General features: G+C 46.3%; 1 protein-coding gene and 1 long non-coding RNA gene across 2 annotated transcripts; one reads left to right on the top strand and one right to left on the bottom strand.

The window, feature by feature from the left end:
• Positions 1-272: 272 nt before the first annotated feature.
• Positions 273-13,529, bottom strand: BRI3 (brain protein I3). The gene is made up of 3 exons (XM_077274941.1): positions 13,264-13,529; positions 4,943-5,051; positions 273-793 (listed from the first exon to the last, which is right to left on the bottom strand). Exons 1-3 carry the CDS (start codon positions 13,442-13,444, stop codon positions 661-663), a joined length of 423 nt encoding a protein of 140 aa, XP_077131056.1. The 5' UTR covers positions 13,445-13,529; the 3' UTR covers positions 273-660.
• A 258-nt stretch (positions 13,530-13,787) lies between these two features.
• LOC143785809 (uncharacterized) lies at positions 13,788-16,666 on the top strand. Its single transcript, XR_013218090.1, has 3 exons — positions 13,788-13,952; positions 14,947-15,260; positions 15,922-16,666. It is a non-coding gene; the product is annotated as an uncharacterized LOC143785809 (long non-coding RNA).
• Positions 16,667-22,430: the final 5,764 nt, after the last annotated feature.

Genomic DNA, 22,430 nt, shown 5'->3' with positions numbered 1-22,430 from the left:
ATACAGGCTGTCACGCTCAGGCCAGGATTGCTGCCGGCCAGTCCGAGCATTGCAACGCGATCATGACTGCGCCCTTAAAGCGTATCCAGACTTCAGCTGGGTCTTGGATCACATCTGGACTTGTACAATGGAAGTGGAGAAGCAGGACACAGCATCCCTACAATTATTAATCAGATTTTTGTAAATATAAATGGAACCGCAGTGTATGGCAGTACAGATCTGGCGGTACAAAAGGTTTCATAGATTATATATTCATTTTAATGATGACAAACTTTAGAATTATCACAGTGCTGCCTTGTTTTACTATAAAATATTTTTTTTTGTTTCCAAAGACATTTTACAGATTGAAATTTGTCTGAATTTAACATATATACAAATATGTGATGTGAACACAAGCGACGGGGACTTGTCTTCATATGACATGAACACAGGGCAGAGCCGGGATCTTGGTACAGTCTCTGAAGGCACTGGTGTATGGAAGCCTCTCACTTCCACGTGTCTCTATGGCACAGAGCTCCCCTCCCCCACCCTATGCTGAACAGAAGGATATACCGGACCACCACCCACATACAATGATGCTATTCAATTAAAGAAAAGGATTGTGCATTTAGAAGGGATTGAGAAAAGTAGGATATACAAAGTGTTGTCTTTTTGATCCTCTTAACCAAATGTGGCTCCGCAGTTGGGACATCTTCGTTGTCTCAAAGCAAAACAGAACAGGATTCCGACTGGGAAGAAAAACACGGCGCAGAAAATCCCCAGGCAGGTGAAGGAATCCTCCAAAACGCCAACCCTGGGGCAAGGAAACAACAAAAAACACAATTCGTTACTCACAATGCAAGGTCCATCATGCTTTGCCATTAACCTCATGCATATATATAATATATATATATATATATATATATATATATATATATATATATATATATATATATATATATATATATATATATATATATATATATATATATAAATAAATATATATATATATATATATATATATATATATATATATATATATATATATATATATATATATATATATATATATATATATATATATATATATATACACACACACACACACACAGTATATATTTTATTATTTACAGTGCCTTGCAAAAGTATTCGACCCCCTGAAACTTTTCACCCTTTTCCCACATATCATGCTTCAAACATAAAGATACTAAATATAAATTTTTGGTGAAGAATCAACAACAAGTGGAAACCAATTGTGAAGTTGAATGAAATTTATTGGCTATTTTAAATTTTTGTGGAAAGTCAAAAACTGAAAAGTTGGGCGTGCAATATTATTCGGCCCCTTTAACTTAATACTTTGTTGCACCACCTTTTGCTGTGATTACAGCTGCAAGTCGCTTGGTGTATGTCTCTATCAGTTTTTTACATCGAGAGACTGAAATTCTTGCCCATCCTTCCTTGGCAAACAGCCCGAGGTCAGTGAGGTTTGATGGAGATCGTTTGTGAACAGCAGTTTTCAGCTCTTTCCACAGATTCTCAATTGGATTGAGGTCTGGACTGTGACTTGACCATTCTAACACCTGGATACGTTTATTTGTGAACCATTCCATTGTAGATTTTGCTTTATGTTTGGGATCATTGTCTTGTTGGAAGACAAATCTCCGTCCCAGTCTCAGGTCTTTTGCAGACTCCAACAGGTTTTCTTCAAGAATGGTCCTGTATTTGGCTCCATCCATCTTCCCATCAATTTTAACCATCTTCCCTGTCCCTGCTGAAGAAAAACAGCCCCAAACCACGATGCTGCCACCACCATGTTTGACAGTGGGGATGGCATGTTCGGGGTGATGAGCTGTGTTGCCTTTACCCCAAACATATCGTTTGGCATTGTTGCCAAAGAGTTTGATTTTGGCTTCATCTGACCAGAGCACCTTCTTCCACATGTTTGGTGTCTCCCAGGTGGTTTGTTGCAAACTTTAAACAACACTTTTTATGGATATCTTTGAGAAATGGCTTTCTTCTTGCCACTCTTCTATAAAGGCCAGATTTGTGCAGTGTACGACTGATTGTTGTCCTATGGACAGACTGTCCCACCTCAGCTGTAGATCTCTGCAGTTCACCCAGAGTGATCATAGGCCTCTTGGCTGCATCTCTGATCAGTCTTCTCTTTGAGATGAAAGTTTAGAGGGACGGCCGGGTCTTGGTAGATTTGCAGTGGTATGATACTCCTTCCATTTCAATATGATCGCTTGCACAGTGCTCCTTGGGATGTTTAAAGTTTTGGAAATCATTTTGCATCCAAATCCGGCTTTAAACTTCTCCACAACAGTATCACGAACCTGCCTGTTGTGTTCCTTGGTCTTCATGATGCTCTCTGTGCTTCATACAGAACCCTGAGACTATCACAGAGCAGGTGCATTTATACGGAGACTTGATTACACACAGGTGGATTATATTTATCATCATTAGGCATTTAGGACAACATTGGATCATTCAGAGATCCACAATGAACTTCTGGAGGGAGTTTGCTGCACTGAAAGTAATGGGGCCGAATAATATTGCATGCCCCACTTTTCAGTTTTTGAATTTCTACAAAAATGTAAAATAACCAATAAATTTCGCTCAACTTCACAATTGTGTTCCACTTGTTGATTCTTCACCAAAAAGTTACATTTGGTGTCTTTATGTTTGAAGCATGATATGTGGGAAAAGGTTGAAAGGTTCAAGGGGGCCGAATACTTTTGCAAAGCACTGTATTATTATTATTAATAATAATAATAATAATAATAATAATAATAAAACAAATCTTTACATATATGCAAACTTCATCTACCAATTTTTGTGAGTGCACGGACTTTCGACTTACCACCAGGTGGCGCCATGAGCTGGATGAAATTTTCTATTAGGGAGCATTTTGGGGGGATTTTTTTCTATAATGTTCACTTTGGACCCTTAATAAGATGTGAAATTAATACTTCTAATTGTGTAGATCACAAAACTGACGGAAAAAAAAAAAATGGGAAAAAGAGATCCCCCTGAAGTGACCTCATTCATTGGCAATATGGGTTTGCTGAGAGAGAAGCGTGTGCATGTCATACACAACGCAAGCACTCACATGATGGGGGAAAAAAAAAAAAAAAGGAACAATGACTTCTTCCTCATGTCTGCTTACAATGCACTTCATCTGCACATCATAAGACCATATTCTGGCTGCATTTATTCAACGCTGCTGTCTATTGTGACTGTTACATTTACCATTCCCCCCCCCCCCAAAAAAAAAAAAAAAAAAAAAATCAATTGCCCCTGATCATATGGCTGATGATATGGCAGACCTGCAATGCTCATACTGGGCTATCATACGGTGACTATCACCGATCTAATAACTTACAAGATTGGGAATCACTTTAAAGTGTTCCTCATACTTGGTGGGAGTGCCTCCGCTCCTGAGGTTAGGGAAGGGGAGCGCTCCCGGCCCAAACTGTGCATTCTCCCCTGAACTTCACTCCCTCATTTCTATAGAGACAAAGTCGCACTAAAACTGGCTTGGATCAGGTGCTAAAAGCGAGACCCAACCAGCTCTTACAAGCTCTAAAGAGCTTGTAAACACGGCGCGAGTTCAGCGACTGCTGCTAGGCCGTCCACAGAGGTGGCCGAACAGAAAATTATTTTTAATAACAGGTAAAATGCAAAGTTACTGCTTTTCACAAGCACTCTGCTTATTTGGACCATTAATGAATATGTTAAAAAAAAAAAAAAAAACACATTAAAATTATGCAATTTTATCTCAACTATATAGTCCGTGAATTCTCCCAGAAATGTGAGGAATCAGACTCCTGCACTGCCAGCAGATAAACAACTGAATGTGCAGGATATTTATGGCATTAAATTAGTTTATTAGGGCAAGTTCATGTGAAAGGCCGAGCTGCAAAATCTGCAAGTGTAAGGCCGAAATTCACTCCCAACAGAGTCCGATGGGAAAAAGGTGGCATATAAAATACTGAATATGATTTTACTCCTTTTATTGTGAAACCCAAATATGGATTTAACAATAAAATAAATAAGTTAAAGCGAACTTGTCATTAGGATATTAGACTCCTGGTCCTCATTAAAGCCATATCTTGATTGTAAAAGTTTTTGACATCTTCGAGAAATCCAGCATTGATGGTGCAAGTGCAGGGGGCATACACTATACCTCCATATCTCCTGCCTCCCTCGGCCTCTGACGGACAGGTCACTTTACGCTCAGTTTCCTGCCCCCACTGCTGGAGATTTCGCGCAGGCAGCATAATTGCCTTAAGAAGGGGGGGGCACATGCACAAATCTATAGTCCGGCTCTTGCCATGTCATTAGGAGTTTACGGACCCTTCTGAAGAGATGGATCTCAGGTAGTGGAGGCGGGTTACTGAGGAAAGAGTGACCTGTCGGTCAGAGACCGGAGGCGCGGGAGGAAAAAGGAGGCAGGAGAGCTGGAAGTGCAGCGTCTGTTCCCCCCCCTGCACTTGCAACTAAAATTTCTATGCTGGATTTCTCCAAGATGTCAAAATAAAAATGTACTACTCAAGGTATGGATTTAACAATGAATTATGGTTGTTTACTCCCATGCCATTAGATAGGGGTTTAATATCCTGGTGACAGGTTCGCTGTAAAGGGGTATTAGCATTTCGGTAAGTGATGGCGCACTGCTGGGATATGCCGTCACTTAATGGCTGCTTGGAGTCCAACATTTGGGGCTATCACAGATCCCAAGATTGAAAGCCACCTAGCTGGGAGCCGGTCTGTGCAGGGGAAAAACTGGGAAGGAGACGGTTTTTCGGTGCACAAATTGCACTTTCAGCCATATGACTGCTGGGAGCGTCTCAGCACAGAGGAAAATCTGTCAAACGGATGAAACCATCAGTAAAAAAAGAACTTGCTGTGGACGGCAGCGCCTGCATTTGTGTACGTCATCAGATGTCCGGTAACTTACCTGCATGCTGGACACCCTCCGACTACGACCACAGAGGTCATTGCTACCGCTGGCTGCTGTTGGATAACGTACGGGCTGGGGTAGGCAACATGCGACGTTCCCATATATCCTGAAATTAAAGACAGTATATCGTCAGGTCACTAGATTTCATACACAATCCTGGAGAAGAATGCAAGTATTTCTTCCTACGGAGAACCAACAAGTTCTCACTCGGGTGTAAGCTCGCTATCCACGGGGGGCCGCCGTGCCATTTTCACGATGAGTGGGGGCTTAACCAAGTAACTACACTTTTATAGGATACCTAACCCCTGTCTGCAACACAGATTTTTTCAGTTCTTCACGTGTGGGAATTATCAGTACGATTCATAAGCATAAACCTCTTCTCCTCGCATCCCATCTCCAAGAAAGAGCTATTAGTAGTCATTTCCATGTATTTGCCAGTGACAAAGTGAGGAAGTTAAATATTAACATTACAAACATTTAGCAACGTGTTACACCAATAGGTTATGGCGGAGGCGACAGAACCCGCGCTCCGGGATGGATACATGACCGCAGGTAGCATCAGTCACTCGGACCTGTAAGTGGAGAGTCAAGATGGCATCCAAACATCAGTCCCAGATGTGCCACATGGTGGGCAGACACACCGACCAGGGAAAGACGTTCCCACAAACCTCAAACAATTCAGATGGCTGAAAACGGTCTCCCGATTCTACTAAAAATCAACCAAACCCGGAGATAGTCTAAAGCAATGGACAATTAGATCACAGACGTAAGCACTGGCCAGCGGATCTCGCGGGGAGGTCACCAGACACTTCACATGTTTGCTTCCTCAAAAGAAAACAGGTTTGTGTTTCTATACGCCTACATAGGTCAAACATGTAGATTCTGCATCCAGATTTTCTAGGGGGGGGGGGGGGGGGGAAATGTATACCAGCGGTATCTAAATGTTCTTGTCACTGGTCCTAGAAGACCAAAAGCAAATCCCATGGTAAAAAGGTTTCTTGCCAAGTCTTAAAGGGGGTTTTCTCCACAAACAAAAGTTCATTTTAATCAATAGATCTTGGAATAATAACAATTTCCACAATTGGATGTGTATAAATAAAATGTTCCTGTGCTGAGATAATCTTATAAATGTGCCCCTGCTGTGTACTGTGTAATGGCTGTGTCTGACCGGGTAGGAACATGGTCTGATCATACCACATCTCCTGGGCAGGGGGGAAAGTATACAGATGGACAGCAGGGGATTGAACATTAGTCTATCTGTATACTTTCCCCCCTGTTCAGGAGATGTGGTATGATCAGACCATGTCCTTTCACCGTCAGACGCAGCCATTACACAGTACACAGCAGGGGCACATTTATAAGATTATCTCAGCACAGGAACATTTTATTTATACACATCCAATTGTGGAAATTATTATTATTCCAAGATCTATAGATTAAAATGAACTTTTGTTGGTGGGGAAAAAACCTTCAAAGACACCCCCCACAAATATACATACACATGTAAACCCCATAATATATATTACACATATGCATGCATATGGGGTTTATATATGTGTGTAATTGCATCTTTTTCTAACAAATATACAGACAAAAATCACATTTTTTTAAATAGTGTGTGTATGAATAACATGTTATACAGACTCAAAAGGGCGATTGTCTACATATCCGTAGGACATGCTAGAAATATCTAATAGATTTGGGCCCCACACCCATCTCCGTAACAAGGGTCCCAGACCCCCACCCTTCCTGGTGAGGCGGCCAACGCAACTCGGAAAATAATAAATAGATTTGTTTTTGCTGTGGGACTACACAAAATATACGAGCGCACTTGTGAATTGCAAATTCCATCCTACGGGGGAAGTCAAATCTTAAGAGAAAATTAGAAGGGGCACTCGAGGAAGAGATGTTATAAACACTGACGGGTCGAGAGGATTGAAGCATAACCCCCATAGACGCTGGACTTGGCACAATGGGCATGGGTTTTCAGTAGGAAGGGGGCGTAGGTTCTTTAAAAGCTCTGAACAATTACAAGAGGAGTTTGGGATACCCCAGAAAACTGCAATTAAGGCAGGCATCTAACACTAAAAATAAACTATCTCCTATAATAACTAGCGAACACTCAGTCATTGACCCCATTGTCTTCTCGGACTCTAGTAGAAGGCTAATTTCATGTAGCTATGAACAACTATTGTTAATTAAGACAGAGAAATACAATGGAGCGTAAGTCGAACTGGGAAGCCGAGCTGGGAGATATTTCTTTGGAACAATGGAGATCCTTGAACTAAGGTTGTCTTCCTGTGAATCTCAAAGACTACCACAACAATGTCTTGTTCATTGTCTGTACAGAACCCCAAGCTTCCTCTTGAAAATAGGTGCCTGCTCAAAAGGCAAAATGCCCAAGGAGTGATAGCGAGAATGGTCACCTAATACATATGATGTGGGAATGTGTTTTGATAGAAGCCTTTCGGAAGGAAGTATTGGATCTTGAGGAGAGACTATTCGGGGTGAGACTGGAACCAGAGCCCAAAAAACGTACACTGGGTCTCTTGGGGGGAAATATGGACATAGGCTCTCCAATATCTCTGGTTACTTTTTCAGGCATGTAAACTACTGGTATATCATTGCTTAGATTCTAGCCGTCCAACATTAACAAAACTTAAGAAAATGAACAATATTATATTTATGGAGAGAGGAGTGCACCAGAAGAGAAACGCCATGCAAAAATATGAGTCGATGTGGGGACCCTGGTTGGATATTCCCAGTTTGCCTTCCTATGTAATAATAAGGCCTCTTTCACACATTGTGTCTAGTACGTGGTGACAGTTTTCACACGTACTGGAAATACTGACACATGTAGACCCATTAATTTGGGTCTGTGCCCATGTCATTGTGTTTCCAGAGACCCTATGTCCTTGGGCAAAATATGACGACATTTCAGTTTTTTTTTAAAAAAGGTGAATGAGCTGCTGCGAGCTCAGCATCAGTGACCTCATCAAGGTTACTGCCTGTCACGGAGGCTGCATTCCCAGCCGGGCTGAACTGCGGTGACCTCAGCACCGTGAGAAAAAGTCACTGAGTTCACCGCAGATCTGCGCTTGCAGCAGCTCATTTATCAGTGGTTCTCAGCCTGGACGGTCACATCTTGGCACCCGTCCAGGTTGAAAACTTAATCTTCGGACATGGATTACAGTGTGGGACACAATGTGGTTTTTCCTGGCTGGTTATCAAAAATACAGTGAAACCCAAGCTGATATTTTATTTATTTATAGCGCCAGCTGATGAATACTCCCATCAGCCGCCACCTGCTCTTATTGTTATTAGCGGCAGCAGGTGTAGGCTGATTGGAGTAATAGTTGCTGTTATCAGTTGAATATAACTCATCATTCTCTCCTGCTTTCGCTGATCGCTGACAGAGCAGGGGAGAATGATGAGAGCCGTCTTCAGCACCGGGGAACAGCGCTTACTGTACCGCTGCTTCCCAGGCACCGGTATGTGTGGTACTGATGCGGCACACGGTTGCTACATGTGTGCTTCAAGTATTACACACACAACACATCTCCGGTACCGGAAATATCAGGATGTCTGAAACCGGCCTAAGAGATAGAGCGATCCTTTCTATTCCCCGTCCTCTTACACTTGGGCCTTGAATGAAAGAGAAAAGGAAGGAAGGAATAATCGAAATTAGAACCCTTCAACAGAACAGTCAATGAAAATCATCTCTCGGTTAGGTGGATGGATATTGTTACTACCAATTCATGTTGCTTTTGATTAATTGACCTCTATAGATACACAAATGCCATGACTGACTTCCTTGAACTAATCTGTAAACATGTCAATATCTCACGATATTGTTTCCTCTTCCTGTTTGAAAAAAAGGGAAACTATATGCAAAGTGTTTAATAAAAAAGGATCTGATTCCAGACAATGGGCATAAGTCACTGCCGGACACCGCTAGTGGCAGCCCCTTTTAAGCGACCACCAGCCATAAGTAGTGCAGAGGTACTGGTGCAGTTTGAACAATTCTGATAATTTAAGTGGTTAAGGCAAGCGATCCCAGCGGCACAATACCAAAGACTTGTGGATGTGCAGTCCTATCCCGGACATTCACATATGTTAGTGTAGAAAAGCTGGAGATCAGTGCGAAGAACACTATATCAATAGCCGTCCTCTAGGATGAGCATGTGATAGCCAAAGGTCATATGACTTAGGAGATAACGCTCCTAATCTAAGAGCTAAAGTGAAAGGTTTTAAAGACAACAATCAGTATTTGTAACTAATGACGTCTCACAAGGTTAGGGAGCAGTCAGAGGGCCCTATAAATTGGACCTAAATCGGAATGCAGTGCTCGGACTGGCCGGCGGTTCTACCTACCAGAGCGTGACAGCTTCATGCATTTCTATGTAGCCATCTCATTCGGTTAAGGAGAGCTGCCAGCCAGTCTGCGCACAGCTTTACGATCTCGGTCCGATTTATACAGGAGTCTGATTTGGCCTTTAGTGCGAGAATAACTCAAAACGGGGTATATTATTAAATCAAGGAGAGGGTCTGGGCATTTGCCTCAGTTTTGGGCATCTGTGGGCATCCCAGCTACTGGACCCAATATAAATTTCCTACCATGTTGCCCAGACCAGTGTACAAGTATATCTATAGATGTCATATATGGCGGAAACTGTGGGATGAATGCCCCTTTAGTACACAACAGCTCTTCTCATTTTTCAGACCCGCGTGGCAAGTCATTGCGCCTCTGCCCCATATACGTTCATGGCAGATTGCCTTCAAGGACATGGTCTCCTGCGACACCAAATAAGTGGAGCCGTGTGTAAAGGGGGCTGGTTGGCACATATCAGTATTTAAGCCAGTCCTCTTCTCTGTCTCAGCTAACTAAGCAGCCTGATGGCCCCTTCACAAGGAGACAAGGATCAGCGGGGACCCGGGTTGGAGCGACTACTAGGCTGATAGAACCACAACAGAAAATATATAACTTGCTAATTACAGTGGATTTTGCCATTTTTTATGTTAGCCGCTTGACCCCTTTCACGCCAACGTGAAGTACCTAACCTCTCATCCCCTACACAAGTGGTGTGCCCTCACAGAATGTCTGCTGAGGAAGCCAAGGAGTTTACTATAAGGGTAGGAGTGACCAGACCCCTCAAAAAGCTTAATACTCGTCTATGGCGGAGAGATGTCTTTCCCTCCCTGAAGGTCTTGGCTGTGGATAAAGCTTCAAAAATTCTACGAGAAACGAGGACATCCCCAAATCCATCCACAGATATAGGGTACATTCTGAATAGTTTAAGGAAGGACAAAGCCAACTTTTTATAATTAGGACTATTGTAAATTATACAAAAAAAGACAAAAAGGAGAAGTCCAGTGGCCCAACTTCACTATAAATCAATTAAAGGGAACCTAACAACAGACACTGGCCACGTACTTTGAAACAAGTATTGAAAAGCCGCCCCGGAAATTGTGCATGATGGATGACTAGTCCAAAACAGGTCCCCAGCGGCTTCTTCCATAGACTGCTATGTCGACCCATATGTCTGTGCGTAAGAGGAGACTTGTCAGCCATGGGAAGGTGGAGAGGAGAAGCCACTAGGGCCTGCTTTGGATTAGTCATCCGAGATGCATAGTCTCCAACAGGCTTATTAAAAAATGTTTTTTTCTGAAGATGCCTCAACCTTTCAGAGTAAAACATTCGGCTGGAATAACACAGCCAGTATCTGATTCATGCTGCCCATGGTTCAGATGCCATAAACCTACTGTCAGAAGCAAGGAACGATGGTCTAAGACAGCAGTTGGCCAAGCATATAAGACCATTAATGGAGTGAGATGAGACCCCACCTTGCTAGCTGCTTATCTCCGACAGGGAGAAAGGATCAGACATGCTAAAATCCAACATGCCCAGTCCTCCTTTCCCTAGACATCTGTTTTGGTGGGGATTCTAGTGACCCCATATACACAATATTTATGACTAATATCGACAAATTTGGCGCGTTCAGCTGACTTTTACCTTTCGTGAATGGGCAGTCTGCTGCCGAATAGTCTCTTATGTTTGGAAGAAGCTGAAAACAAAGCTATAAATGCTTCGCTGGTCCCTTTTAGAGCGGCCACCCGACTGATATATTACTGAAAGTGTATGGTTAGCTAAAGGCTAGACTTCCAAAACCATACAGTAGCCGTAGTTTTGGGTCCATGTTTCCAACGCAATTTGGACATGGATCTTCAAGAGCTGAACGAACCGCATTACAGGCGTATATGTGACTTTCTGTTTGGGTCAGGAAACCCACGGACGGACCAGAAAACAAGGCTGCTTACATGGCAGTGTAAATCATTAAAAAAAAAAAAAAAAAGTTCTGCCACCTTCTATCAGTCAGTGAAAAAAGGATGGCATCCGAGTGCGGTCGGATAATGGCCACTGCCCCATAGACTTTCATTGCTGAGTTTGATCAGTCACATCTGTGTGATTTTGCATGGAAGACAGGGCCTGAGAACAGCCCCATAGAAAAGCATAACTACAAGTACTATCTATGAAAAAAAACGGATAGCACTCACTGATGTGTGAACGAGCCCTTAGACACAAAGTGTCCATTATGATTAACTATTGCGCCGAAAAGGGCCCATTACACTGCTCTAGTAGAGGGGCCTCTATCCTGTCTATGTTCTCAAACCTCTGCCCTTATAAGCAGCAACATGTCTGCACTAATGGACAATATATAGTAAGGACTATTCACTGTGCAATCTGAGCACCCACACGGCGGCGGCGGCATGTCTTCTCTCTGCCGGCTGTGATCCTCTCCTCTCTGTGGTCCATCAGCACCTACTGATAATAGACCAACCACACTTTCCTCCAATTGGGATCATTCCTTCTACCATTCCTGCATTCACACATTTACCTTCACATACATCTTCCCACCAGAACACACCTCGCACAACCCTCAATCAGTGCGGTAGATACACGGGGGAGGGAAGGATACGCGGCAGATACACGGGGGAGGGAAGGATACGCGGCAGATACACGGGGGAGGGAGGGATACGCGGTAGATACACGGGGGAAGGACGGATACGCGGTAGATACACGGGGGAAGGACGGATACGCGGTAGATACACGGGGGAAGGACGGATACGCGGTAGATACACGGGGGAAGGACGGATACGCGGTAGATACACGGGGGAAGGACGGATACGCGGTAGATACACGGGGGAAGGACGGATACGCGGTAGATAAACGGGGGAAGGATGGATACGTGGCAGATACACGGGGGAGGGAGGGATATGCGGTAGATACACGGGGGAGGGACGGATACGCGGCAGATACACGGGGGAAGGATGGATACGTGGCAGATACACGGGGGAGGGACGGATACGCGGCAGATACACGGGGGAAGGAGGAATACGCGGCAGATACACGGGGGAAGGACGGATACGCGGTAGATACACGGGGGAGGGACGGATACGCGGCAGATACACGGGGGAAGGACGGATACGCGGTAGATACACGGGGGAAGGACGGATACGCGGTAGATAAACGGGGGAAGGATGGATACGTGGCAGATACACGGGGGAGGGAGGGATATGCGGTAGATACACGGGGGAGGGACGGATACGCGGCAGATACACGGGGGAAGGATGGATACGTGGCAGATACACGGGGGAGGGACGGATACGCGGCAGATACACGGGGGAAGGAGGAATACGCGGCAGATACACGGGGGAAGGACGGATACGCGGTAGATACACGGGGGAGGGACGGATACGCGGCAGATACACGGGGGAGGGACGGATACGCGGTAGATACAAGGGGGAAGGACGGATACGCGGTAGATACACAGGAGAGGGAGGGATACGCGGTAGATACACAGGAGAGGGAGGGATACGCGGCAGATACACAGGAGAGGGAGGGATACGCGGCAGATACACGGGGGAAGGACGGATACGCGGTAGATACACGGGGGAAGGATGGATACGCGGCAGATACACGGGGGAAGGACGGATACGCGGTAGATACACGGGGGAAGGATGGATACGTGGTAGATACACGGGGGAGGGATACGTGGTAGATACACAGGAGAGGGAGGGATACGCGGCAGATACACGGGGGAGGGACGGATACGCGGTAGATACACGGGGGAGGGACGGATACGCGGTAGATGGATACATTAGGCACATGATAGATAACGGAGGACACATTATACTGACAGATGACAGCCATCTCCATAGTTACAGGCTATGTAAACACTATGTAGACAGGAGCACACTGTATAGAGTCTGTATAGACAGATGACCGCCACAAGCCCACACAGGTCCCGGATACCCACCGCTGCCCGTGGCCGTGGGGTAGCTGTACGGGTATGGCGGCGGCGGGTGGCCGCTCTGGGCTGCGCTCTGCGGGGCTCCCGGGATGGAGCCGTAGTTCTGCTGCTGTCCGTACTCGCAGCCCCCGGTGCCGGCCGGGCTGTACGCCGGGGGTCGGTCCTGCAGGAGCGGCTTGCTGTCCATGCTGTGCGCCCTCCCAATGTGCTGCTCCGTGCTGTACTGTGAGTGCGGCCAGTCACAAGACTCAGGTCATGTGACCGCTCCCAACTGCCTGACTCTCCTCGGCAGGAAGCTCGTCTTAAAGCGACAGTGCCGCGGTCTGCAGGCCGGCTGTACCTGTTACTCTGCAGAGGAGGAAGTGTTGGAAGGGTTAATGTCACTGGCTGCTGACTTCTGTGCTGGAGGAGAGGAGGTGTGCACTGTGCAGAGCTGAGGTGACATCATGGGAGAAGCCCTGTCCCAAAAACACAATAAAAGTCCTGTAAAATCTGCCTTTCTGAAATCTAACCTTGAAACCTTCTCCTAGGCTCGGATTCTGCTAACTAGTTGCTGCCATAGTCGCTGGAGCCAAGTCCTAGTGCTCCATACATCCTGCTGCCTGGTGGTGTCATTGTGTCAGGCTCTGAGACACCAGGGACAATAGTGAGGGGAGTCTTCGTTGAGCGGGGGCGCCACTTGCATACAAGTTAGGGTAAGTTCACACAGGGCGTTTTTTTCTGCAGCAAAACCTTATTTCTTGGCAGGAAAGAAGCTGCAGCAAAAATGCAGGTTTTGGTGCGTTATTTGTGTCTCTTTGTCCATGCTAATGGCCCTGACTTTTCTGCAGAAAAAACGCTGCAAATAATGATACCTACGTTTTTGCTGCGTTTTTTCAACACCCATTCAAGCCAGTGGTTGAAAAACGCTGCAAAAACGCAGCAAAACCGCTGAAAGAAGTGATCTGTTCTATGTCCTAAAAACGCATCTTTGCTGCCAGGTTAAGGACTCTTTTGGAAAAAGCCAGGGATCTGGGCATTATTAACCATCAGGAAGTTACATTTCTGTGGGTTGAATGTCCTATTACAGCCATAAGAGCCTTCTCAGGCCGCCTGGTCGGCCGATTGTGGCCAGTATCGGCAGTCTTTGTGAGAAGGCCTGCATATACGTGGATTATTTCTTACAGCCCCTGGTGAAGAATTTGCCATCTTTCGTGAAGGACTCGTCACACTTTATCAGAATCTGTCGGAGTCTCAAATTACCATCTGAGGCCATATTGGTCACGTGTGACGTTGAGTCATTATACTCAAATATAAGTCACGAGGATGGCATCTTGGCGGTTTTATACTTCTTAGATCAAGTGGGGCACTCGGATAGGATGCATGACTCCTTGGTGGTTGATTTACTGGATTTTATCCTGAGACATAATTTTTTTCTGGTTGACAGAACGTATTACTTACAGACCTCGGGGGTGGCCATGGGGGCCGGATGTGCCCCGGCCCTGGCAAACCTCTTTTTAGGATGGTGGGAAGCCACTACAGTCTATCCATCATTGGCCTTCAAAAACAAGATCTATCATTGGTCACGCTACATAGATGACGTGTTTTTCATCTGGGTAGGGACAACAGAAGAATGTTGTAGATTTATTGAATCTTTAAATGTGAATACACACACTATTCCGCTTACCTACGCCATGTCATCTTCTACAGTTACTTTTTTGGATCTACAAGTGTCGATTGAGGAGGGGGGCTCCATCTCCACAAAATTATTTCGGAAACCAACGGCCACCAACAGTCTGCTGGATTACAGGAGTTTCCACCCACAACACACTAGGAATGGAGTGCCTATTGGTCAATTCCTTAGAGTGAGGAGAAATTGTACTGCTGATGTGGACTTTCGAGTTGAGGCACATAAACTAACAGATCGCTTTAAGGAAAGACACAATCCGCGTAGGAGTATCTCTACGGCGTTCCAGCGAGCGAGGCTCCGTACTCAGGATTCCCTTTTGGAGACTCCTACCAAGGTGCGTGATAATAAGCCTAGGTTTATCACCAGCTTTAACAATAATTGGGGCAGCATCAGGGCCATTTTACAGAGACATTGGGGCATTTTGACAACTGATCTTAATACCTCCGGAGTGGTGGGAGAGCAACCCTCGCTTGTAACTAGGAGAGCCCCCAATTTTAGGGATCTCCTGACCAGGAGCCACTACAGGAGACAAACGACGGGAACCAATCGGGGTTTTAGACTCCGAGGTTCCTTTGCATGTGGTGGCTGCAACATCTGTTCCCATATGGTGGCCACTAGGGACATCTTTATTAATCCCCAGGATGGGAGTAGACACAAGCTCCAATCCTATATTAATTGCAAGACTACCTGTGTCATCTATGCCTTGATCTGCCCTTGCCAGTTGGTATATGTGGGCCAAACGTCGCAGGAATTGCGGTGTAGAGTCCAAAAGCATTTCTCCACCATCAATCTGGCTTCCAGCGATTTGTCCAAAGGTAAAGCTCTTACCCCTGTAGCGGCACATTTTTTGGCCCACCATGCTGGTCGGGTTTTAAATACAAAGGTGGTGGGTTTGGAACAGATTCAGATTTCTAGTAGGGGCGGCCCTTTCAAACTGTGTTTGCTACGTTCTGAGTCCCGCTGGATCTTTAACCTTGGTTCTGTTACCCCAGCAGGTCTCAACGAGGAGCTTTTGTTCACAGGATTCCTGGGATGTGAGCGGCCTATCTCCTTGGTATTGCTTTGAGGACTGTTTAATGGAATATTCCGGAGAATGGATGTGTTACGGAATCTCTTAATTGGGCCTAAACTGAAGACTCTAGGAATTATTGCTGGCTACTTCTGGACTGGATTTGCTGGGCTCCCTTGGTCCCTGGCCCTGGGGGATTGCCTCTTATCTAGATGCCATGTATATGGGCCTATTACTGCTGGACGTTAGCCTTTACTGTTTTGCTGCAACTATCGGCAATATAGGCATTATATAAGATATAGATTATGGCTTTATTTGCTATTTAGAATTTGTTGGTGTTTTTGGCTCATGGGGTATCATGTCTGGCTCTGTAAGAGGGGATTTCCCTCTTTGTTTCCGGCCTTGCGCTCCCCTTTTGATTTGGTGTGTTTTTGGCTCATGGGGCTTCCCCCTTTTAACAACAACCCTTTGGACTTTAATATACTGTATTCCGTGGGCTAATGAATCAGGCCCCCTCTTTTTATAAACTCTTGGGGCCTTGGTTTCAGGTAAGGTAGGCAGCCCTTGGTGAGAGGTGTTAATTTTGCAGCGCTAGTCAGGGTCCTTGGGCTATGGTGCAATATCTAATCTGATCTTTTATGTATACTAATTTCACCTTGTTATTTATATGCTTAAGGTGTTTATATGTATGTCTTTGTAATTTAATAAAGATGTCTTTATAATATATGCTTATTGAGGCACTGTATGCACCTTATGTTGATTTTTCCTAGGACTGTGAGGCTGCCTGGGTATGAATGTACCCCCGGGGGTTGAGTGGTGCATGCATGAGTGAGGGTGGATGTTTCATCACCGCCGTGGGGTGTCTATACACCCTTTGGAATGTGCACTGTATGATGCTTTGAGACAAGCTTCTTGTCTCTTACGGCGTTATTGGGGTTGGATTATTGTTTTATTGTTTGTCTATGTCTATGTAGGGGGGGTGCTCTCCTCCCCCCCCCCCCCCTCCCTTTTTCTCTTTCTGACCCAGGGATATGTTGTGATGGGGTTTCAAGCTGGCTTCATATCCCAGTTATCCCAGTCCGTTTTCATTGCCCCCTCCCATATATGTGTGTCACTCATTTGCTTCTTTTCATTTCATCCTTCCCCCTTAGATTTGTATCCCATCAGGCTTGCCCTCCTTTTTTGGGGTGTGACCCCTTTAGGTCACTTAGTTGTTCCAGCCCGATATACACCGGCCGTGGGCGTTGCTCATCTGGTGCATGCGCCGTCAGGCCTATCATATATGGTGTGGCCGGGCCAGCGCATGCGCAGTTGCGGTTCTGTGCGCGTCCCTTGGTCTACATCACGCATGCGCGGTCGGCGCTTTACTGTCTCCTGTTCAGCTGCTTCCGTCGCACATGTGTGCTGTCAGGTTTGATCATAATTTCCTTATTTAAACAGAGGACGAGGTGTACGCCAATATCTCCCCTGATGAAGCCCTATCAGTGAGGGTGATACGCATGGGGATGCATTGGCCTTCGTCCACTTCACCTCTCGGCCTGGGGACTTTTTGTCCCGTGTTTGCTGCACACTGGGTAATTTAACCTTATGGTCCCTGGGACTCTAGAGGCTTTCATTATTATATGATTTATCTCTTGCCATATTTGATGTTTTTTTGTGATAATAATCTGTGAAATTATTTATGTTGCCATTTTGGTTGGCTATTAAGTATGTTATCATTAGCCCCATGAGCCTATAGGTATAGAGGTTGGTGTTCAGGCATTATACTGTATAGCATACATAGAGGTGTCAATATGTACTATATTGGATATGGATAAGGTTTTTGTGCTGTTTTTAAATATGTTTTAAATTGTGAGGTGTGCCAATAAAAACCTCTTTTTTCATATATGGTCTACTGGAATATATATAATTATGTGGTGTGCATAATTCGCGTGGTGCTGTTCTTGTGCTTGCTAAAAACGCAGCAAAGCACAAAATCCTGATCACACGAAAAAACTGTGTGTGCATGAGATTTCTGAAATCTCATAGGCTTTGCTGGTAATGGAAAAATGCAGCTGAAAATTAACATTAAAAAACTGCAGCAAAAATGCCGAGTGTGAACATACCCTTAATGTGCCACCCTCCGCAACATGGAAGGGACTCATTTAGTAGGGACTTGAAAGGGTGAGCTAAAGTTTAGTTTAACCCCTAGCAACAATGTCCCCCCCTTCTCCATTAAAATCAATGTATTTCACTGCCTGTTGTTTTGTGTGACTATTGTCGTGGCCCTTAGCCCTGCAGTTGTGTTTCATCCCAAAGGGTGTTATCAAGACAACTGGCTGGTAATTGCCATTTTTTGTCCCCCTTGTCCACCTATCGCACCAATCTACCTCCTTTTGTGAGATTTATTATGCACGGTATCAGATTATTGCTCCTTGATTAGGCCGCTGTGTTGGGAGATATTGAGTGGTTTATATGGTGCCGGTCACTTTTAGTCCATTTCTTCAGGTGATCAGGGCCTCTTAGGGACCTTTAGGGTGAGCAGCCGAGGAGCGGGAGTGCCGACCTCTGCTGGCAGGCAGGGTCTACTTAGGGGATAATTGGGTGATTTATACATACTCCCCCTCCCCTTGATTTTTTTCGACACAATAGCCGGCTCTAGGTCAGGTAATTTTGGTTCCCTGGTATGATTTCATATATGTTGTTTAATATTTAATAAAAGGTGATTTTTAATGGTATTCTTTTTTTGGTAAGTTTTTTGTGGTGCAGTATCCACAGTTTTGGTGTCTCACCAGCAGCGCAGCACACACTGGTCTCCTCATCACCACCGGTGAAGCTGCTGCCACAGAGCCGACATCGTGGGGATGGCCCCGATCACATCAGACAGTGCTGCCCCTTACTCTCCAATAAAATGGTGTTGTGCGGTCTGCGCATGCAGCCTGTCAGCCAGAGCAATCAACTGCAGCCTGTCAGCCAGAGCAATCAACTGCAGCCTGTCAGCAAGGGCAATCCAGTGCAGTCTGTCAGCCAGAGCAATCAACTGCAGCCTGTCAGCCAGAGCAATCCATTGCAGCCTGTCAGCCAGAGCAATCCACTGCAGCCTGTCAGCCAGAGCAATCCACTGCAGCCTGTCAGCCAGAGCAATCCACTGCAGCCTGTCAGCCAGAGCAATCCACTGCAGCCTGTCAGCCAGAGCAATCCACTGCAGCCTGTCAGCCAGAGCAATCCACTGCAGCCTGTCAGCCAGAGCAATCCACTGCAGCCTGTCAGCCAGAGCAATCCACTGCAGCCTGTCAGCCAGAGCAATCCACTGCAGCCTGTCAGCCAGAGCAATCCACTGCAGCCTGTCAGCCAGAGCAATCAACTGCAGCCTGTCAGCAAGGGCAATTCACTGCAGCCTGTAGGCCAGAGAAATCCACTGCAGCCTGTCAGCAAGGGCAATCCAGTGCAGCCTTTCAGCCAGAGCAATCCACTGCAGCCTGTGAGCCAGAGCAATCCAGTGCAGCCTGTCAACCAGAGCAATCCAGTGCAGCCTGTCAACCAGAGCAATCCACTGCAGCCTGTTAGTCATAGGCACAGTATATACCGTACATACCGTGATGCCACTAGGACGAAGGCAGCGTGCTGAAACACGCGTTGGGGAGGGCACCATCCAGGTAACCGGGATCTTATGAGCTTAGTAAGTACATGTCTATCATGACCGCATTATATTTACTTATTTCTATTAGTCTCTTTTCCCATGTGCCAACACTTGCTGTTATTGACAGTGACACCTAGTGGTATTTTTGTACAGTTCAGCCTAATTACTATTTCAACTCTCTTGCATATGCACTTTGGCTTGCACACTATCTGCACATTAGCAATTTCCGCATTTGTCGTTATCACTTTTTTATGAATTTATATTTTTTATTATATTTTTTTACCACGTCTCTTGCACTTTATATGTGGCAATTACTAAATATAAAATTTCTAATCCTGGTTAGGTTCGCCCTTTATATATTTTAAAAATATTTTCTATTGCATTTGCTCTATTCATGTTATAAATCTGATGTATTATTATTTAATAAAATTTTCATGATTTTATACTAATTACTTTGGACTTTTTGATCGGGTTTTTTTTCTTTCTGTTTTTTCTTTGGCTAATTTTCCCGATTGTCCTTCATTATTAGTCTTGCTCCCTTAACAGATACTATTACATAGCGGTACTACTAGTATTTTTATTATCATTATTATCGTCACCACTACTACTATCATACTCCACGCTGTATAGCCATATTTGTTAGTTCTATATGAAAAAATTATTTTCTCTTATCTAGGGTGGCACCCTCGTTCTGGTATTTTATTCTAATGTTACAGTTGGCAGAGAGGTCAAAGGTCATGGTGTCTAACCTGCTCCCCAATGCAGCAACACAGGAGCCACTAAACCCTCAGATGTCTGTCCAGCCTCTGTGTGACCAATCCCACTGAAGGAGAACTCGTCATCTCCTCTCGTGGCTGCCTGTTCCACTCATTGTTCGTCCTCACTGTCACCCATCTAATATCTAATGTGTATCTTCTCCCTTTCACTTTCATCCATTGCTTCTCACGTTTCCATGTGCAAATGAGAATAATGATGGCCCCTCTACACTGTGACAGACCCTCAGATATTGGGCTCTTCCATCTGATAGAAGGGAACGGCTTTCCTGACAGAATAAGTCTAGGAGACCCGCTCCTTTGTAATGGGACAGTTCTTTTAGGAGGCCCTCCTCCATGTTTCTTCCAAGGGGGGATTGGGGTGCGTGCAAATTTGGGTCAAAGTGGCCCTTGCATTCAATGCATAAGGAAACAGTATGGCAGGACCATCTGAAGAATGGGTTTTCCTGTGGCCATCCAGTACCTGGATTCAAAGGCTTCTTTGGGGTGCATATGACTTGATAGCAGGGCAGGCCTTGCATTTAATGCAACATTTTTTCAGGAAGCCCTCCTGTACCTCTCATGAAAGGGGTATTGGGGTATATAGTAATTCTGGGCAGCCAAGCCACTCACTGCATAGGCAATAGCAGCATAGGAGACCCACTACTTAATAATGGCCCTTTAAGAATATTAATTCCGCCTGATGCCCCTCTAAAAATAGGCTTTGTGACTTTAAGAGTCCATCCTTCATAAATGAAACAAGATGGGTCTGCTTATGTGTCACCAGGGCCGCCATCAGGGCATGACAGCCATGACTGGCGTATGGGGCCCGGTGAGCAGAGGGGGCCCGCATCGGGCCCCGTCTAATCTGCTCACCAGGCCCCCCCTGCAGGCGCTGCGGCCCCCCCCTGCAGGCGCTGCGGGCCCCCCCTGCAGGCGCTGCGGGCCCCCCCTGCAGGCGCTGCGGGACACTATTGACGTGCAGGCCTGTGCCCGCACGTCAATAGTTAACAGCCGCCGCCAGCCAGTCGGAGGCTGGCAGCTGACTTCAGCGGCCGCAGTGCGCAGTCGCACTTCGCCGGCGTCTGACGTCATTGTCAGCCGCCGGCGAGTGCGTCCTTCACCTGCGTGGAGGAAGTGAGGTTCCCCGCCTCAGGAGCACACGGCCAGGTAAGAACTCGTTTTGTTTTTTTTTTGAGAGCGGCGATCCCAGGGGGGGTGGGGCCCGGGGCAGAACGCTGGACACGCTGGGGCCCGGGGCAGAACGCTGGACACGCTGGGGCAGAAAGCTGGACACGGGCAGTATGCTGGACACGGGGGGCAGAGATGCTGGACACGGGGGGCAGAGATGCTGGACACGGGGGGCAGAGATGCTGGACACGGGGCAGAGATGCTGGACACGGGGGGCAGAGATGCTGGACACGGGGGGCAGAGATGCTGGACACGGGGAGCAGAGATGCTGGACACGGGGGCAATATGCTGGACAAAGAGGCAGTATACTGGGCACGGGGGCAGAATGCTGGACACGGGGGGCAGAATGCTGGACACAGGGGGCAGAATGCTGGACAAAGGGGCAGAGATGCTGGACACGGGGCAGAATGCTGGACACGGGCAGTATGCTGGACAAAGGGGCAGAGATGCTGGACACGGGGCCGAATGCTGGACACGGGCAGAATGCTGGACACAGGGGCAGTATGCTGGACAAAGGGGCCGTATGCTGGACAAAGGGGCAGAGATGCTGGACACAGGGGCAGAGATGCTGGACACAGGGGCAGAATGCTGGACACAGGGGCAGAATGCTGGACAAAGGGGCAGAATGCTGTACACAGGAGGCAGAATGCTGGTCAAAGGGGCAGAGATGCTGGACACAGGGGGCAGAATGCTGGACAAAGGGGCAGTATGCTGGACAAAGGGGCAGTATGCTGGACAAAGGGGCAGTATGCTGGACAAAGGGGCAGAATGCTGGACACAGGGGGCAGAATGCTGGACACAGGGGGCAGAATGCTGGACACAGGGGCAGTATGCTGGACAAAGGGGCAGTATGCTGGACAAAGGGGCAGTATGCTGGACAAAGGGGCAGAGATGCTGGACACAGGGGGCAGCATGCTGGACAAAGGGGCAGCA

Source organism: Ranitomeya variabilis, chromosome 7, assembly GCF_051348905.1.
Source record: "Ranitomeya variabilis isolate aRanVar5 chromosome 7, aRanVar5.hap1, whole genome shotgun sequence".
Classification (NCBI taxonomy): Eukaryota; Metazoa; Chordata; class Amphibia; order Anura; family Dendrobatidae; genus Ranitomeya; species Ranitomeya variabilis.
This window is presented reverse-complemented; position numbering and strand designations above follow the sequence as displayed.

Excerpts from the sequence above, each read along its gene's own strand:
- BRI3 (XM_077274941.1), bottom strand. The coding sequence starts at position 13,444 with ATGGACAGCAAGCCGCTCCTGCAGGACCGACCCCCGGCGTACAGCCCG. Across the intron at positions 5,052-13,263 it reads CCCCACGGCCACGGGCAGCG|GATATATGGGAACGTCGCAT; the intron begins GTGGGTATCCGG and ends CTTTAATTTCAG. Across the intron at positions 794-4,942 it reads GGAGGGTGTCCAGCATGCAG|GGTTGGCGTTTTGGAGGATT; the intron begins GTAAGTTACCGG and ends TCCTTGCCCCAG.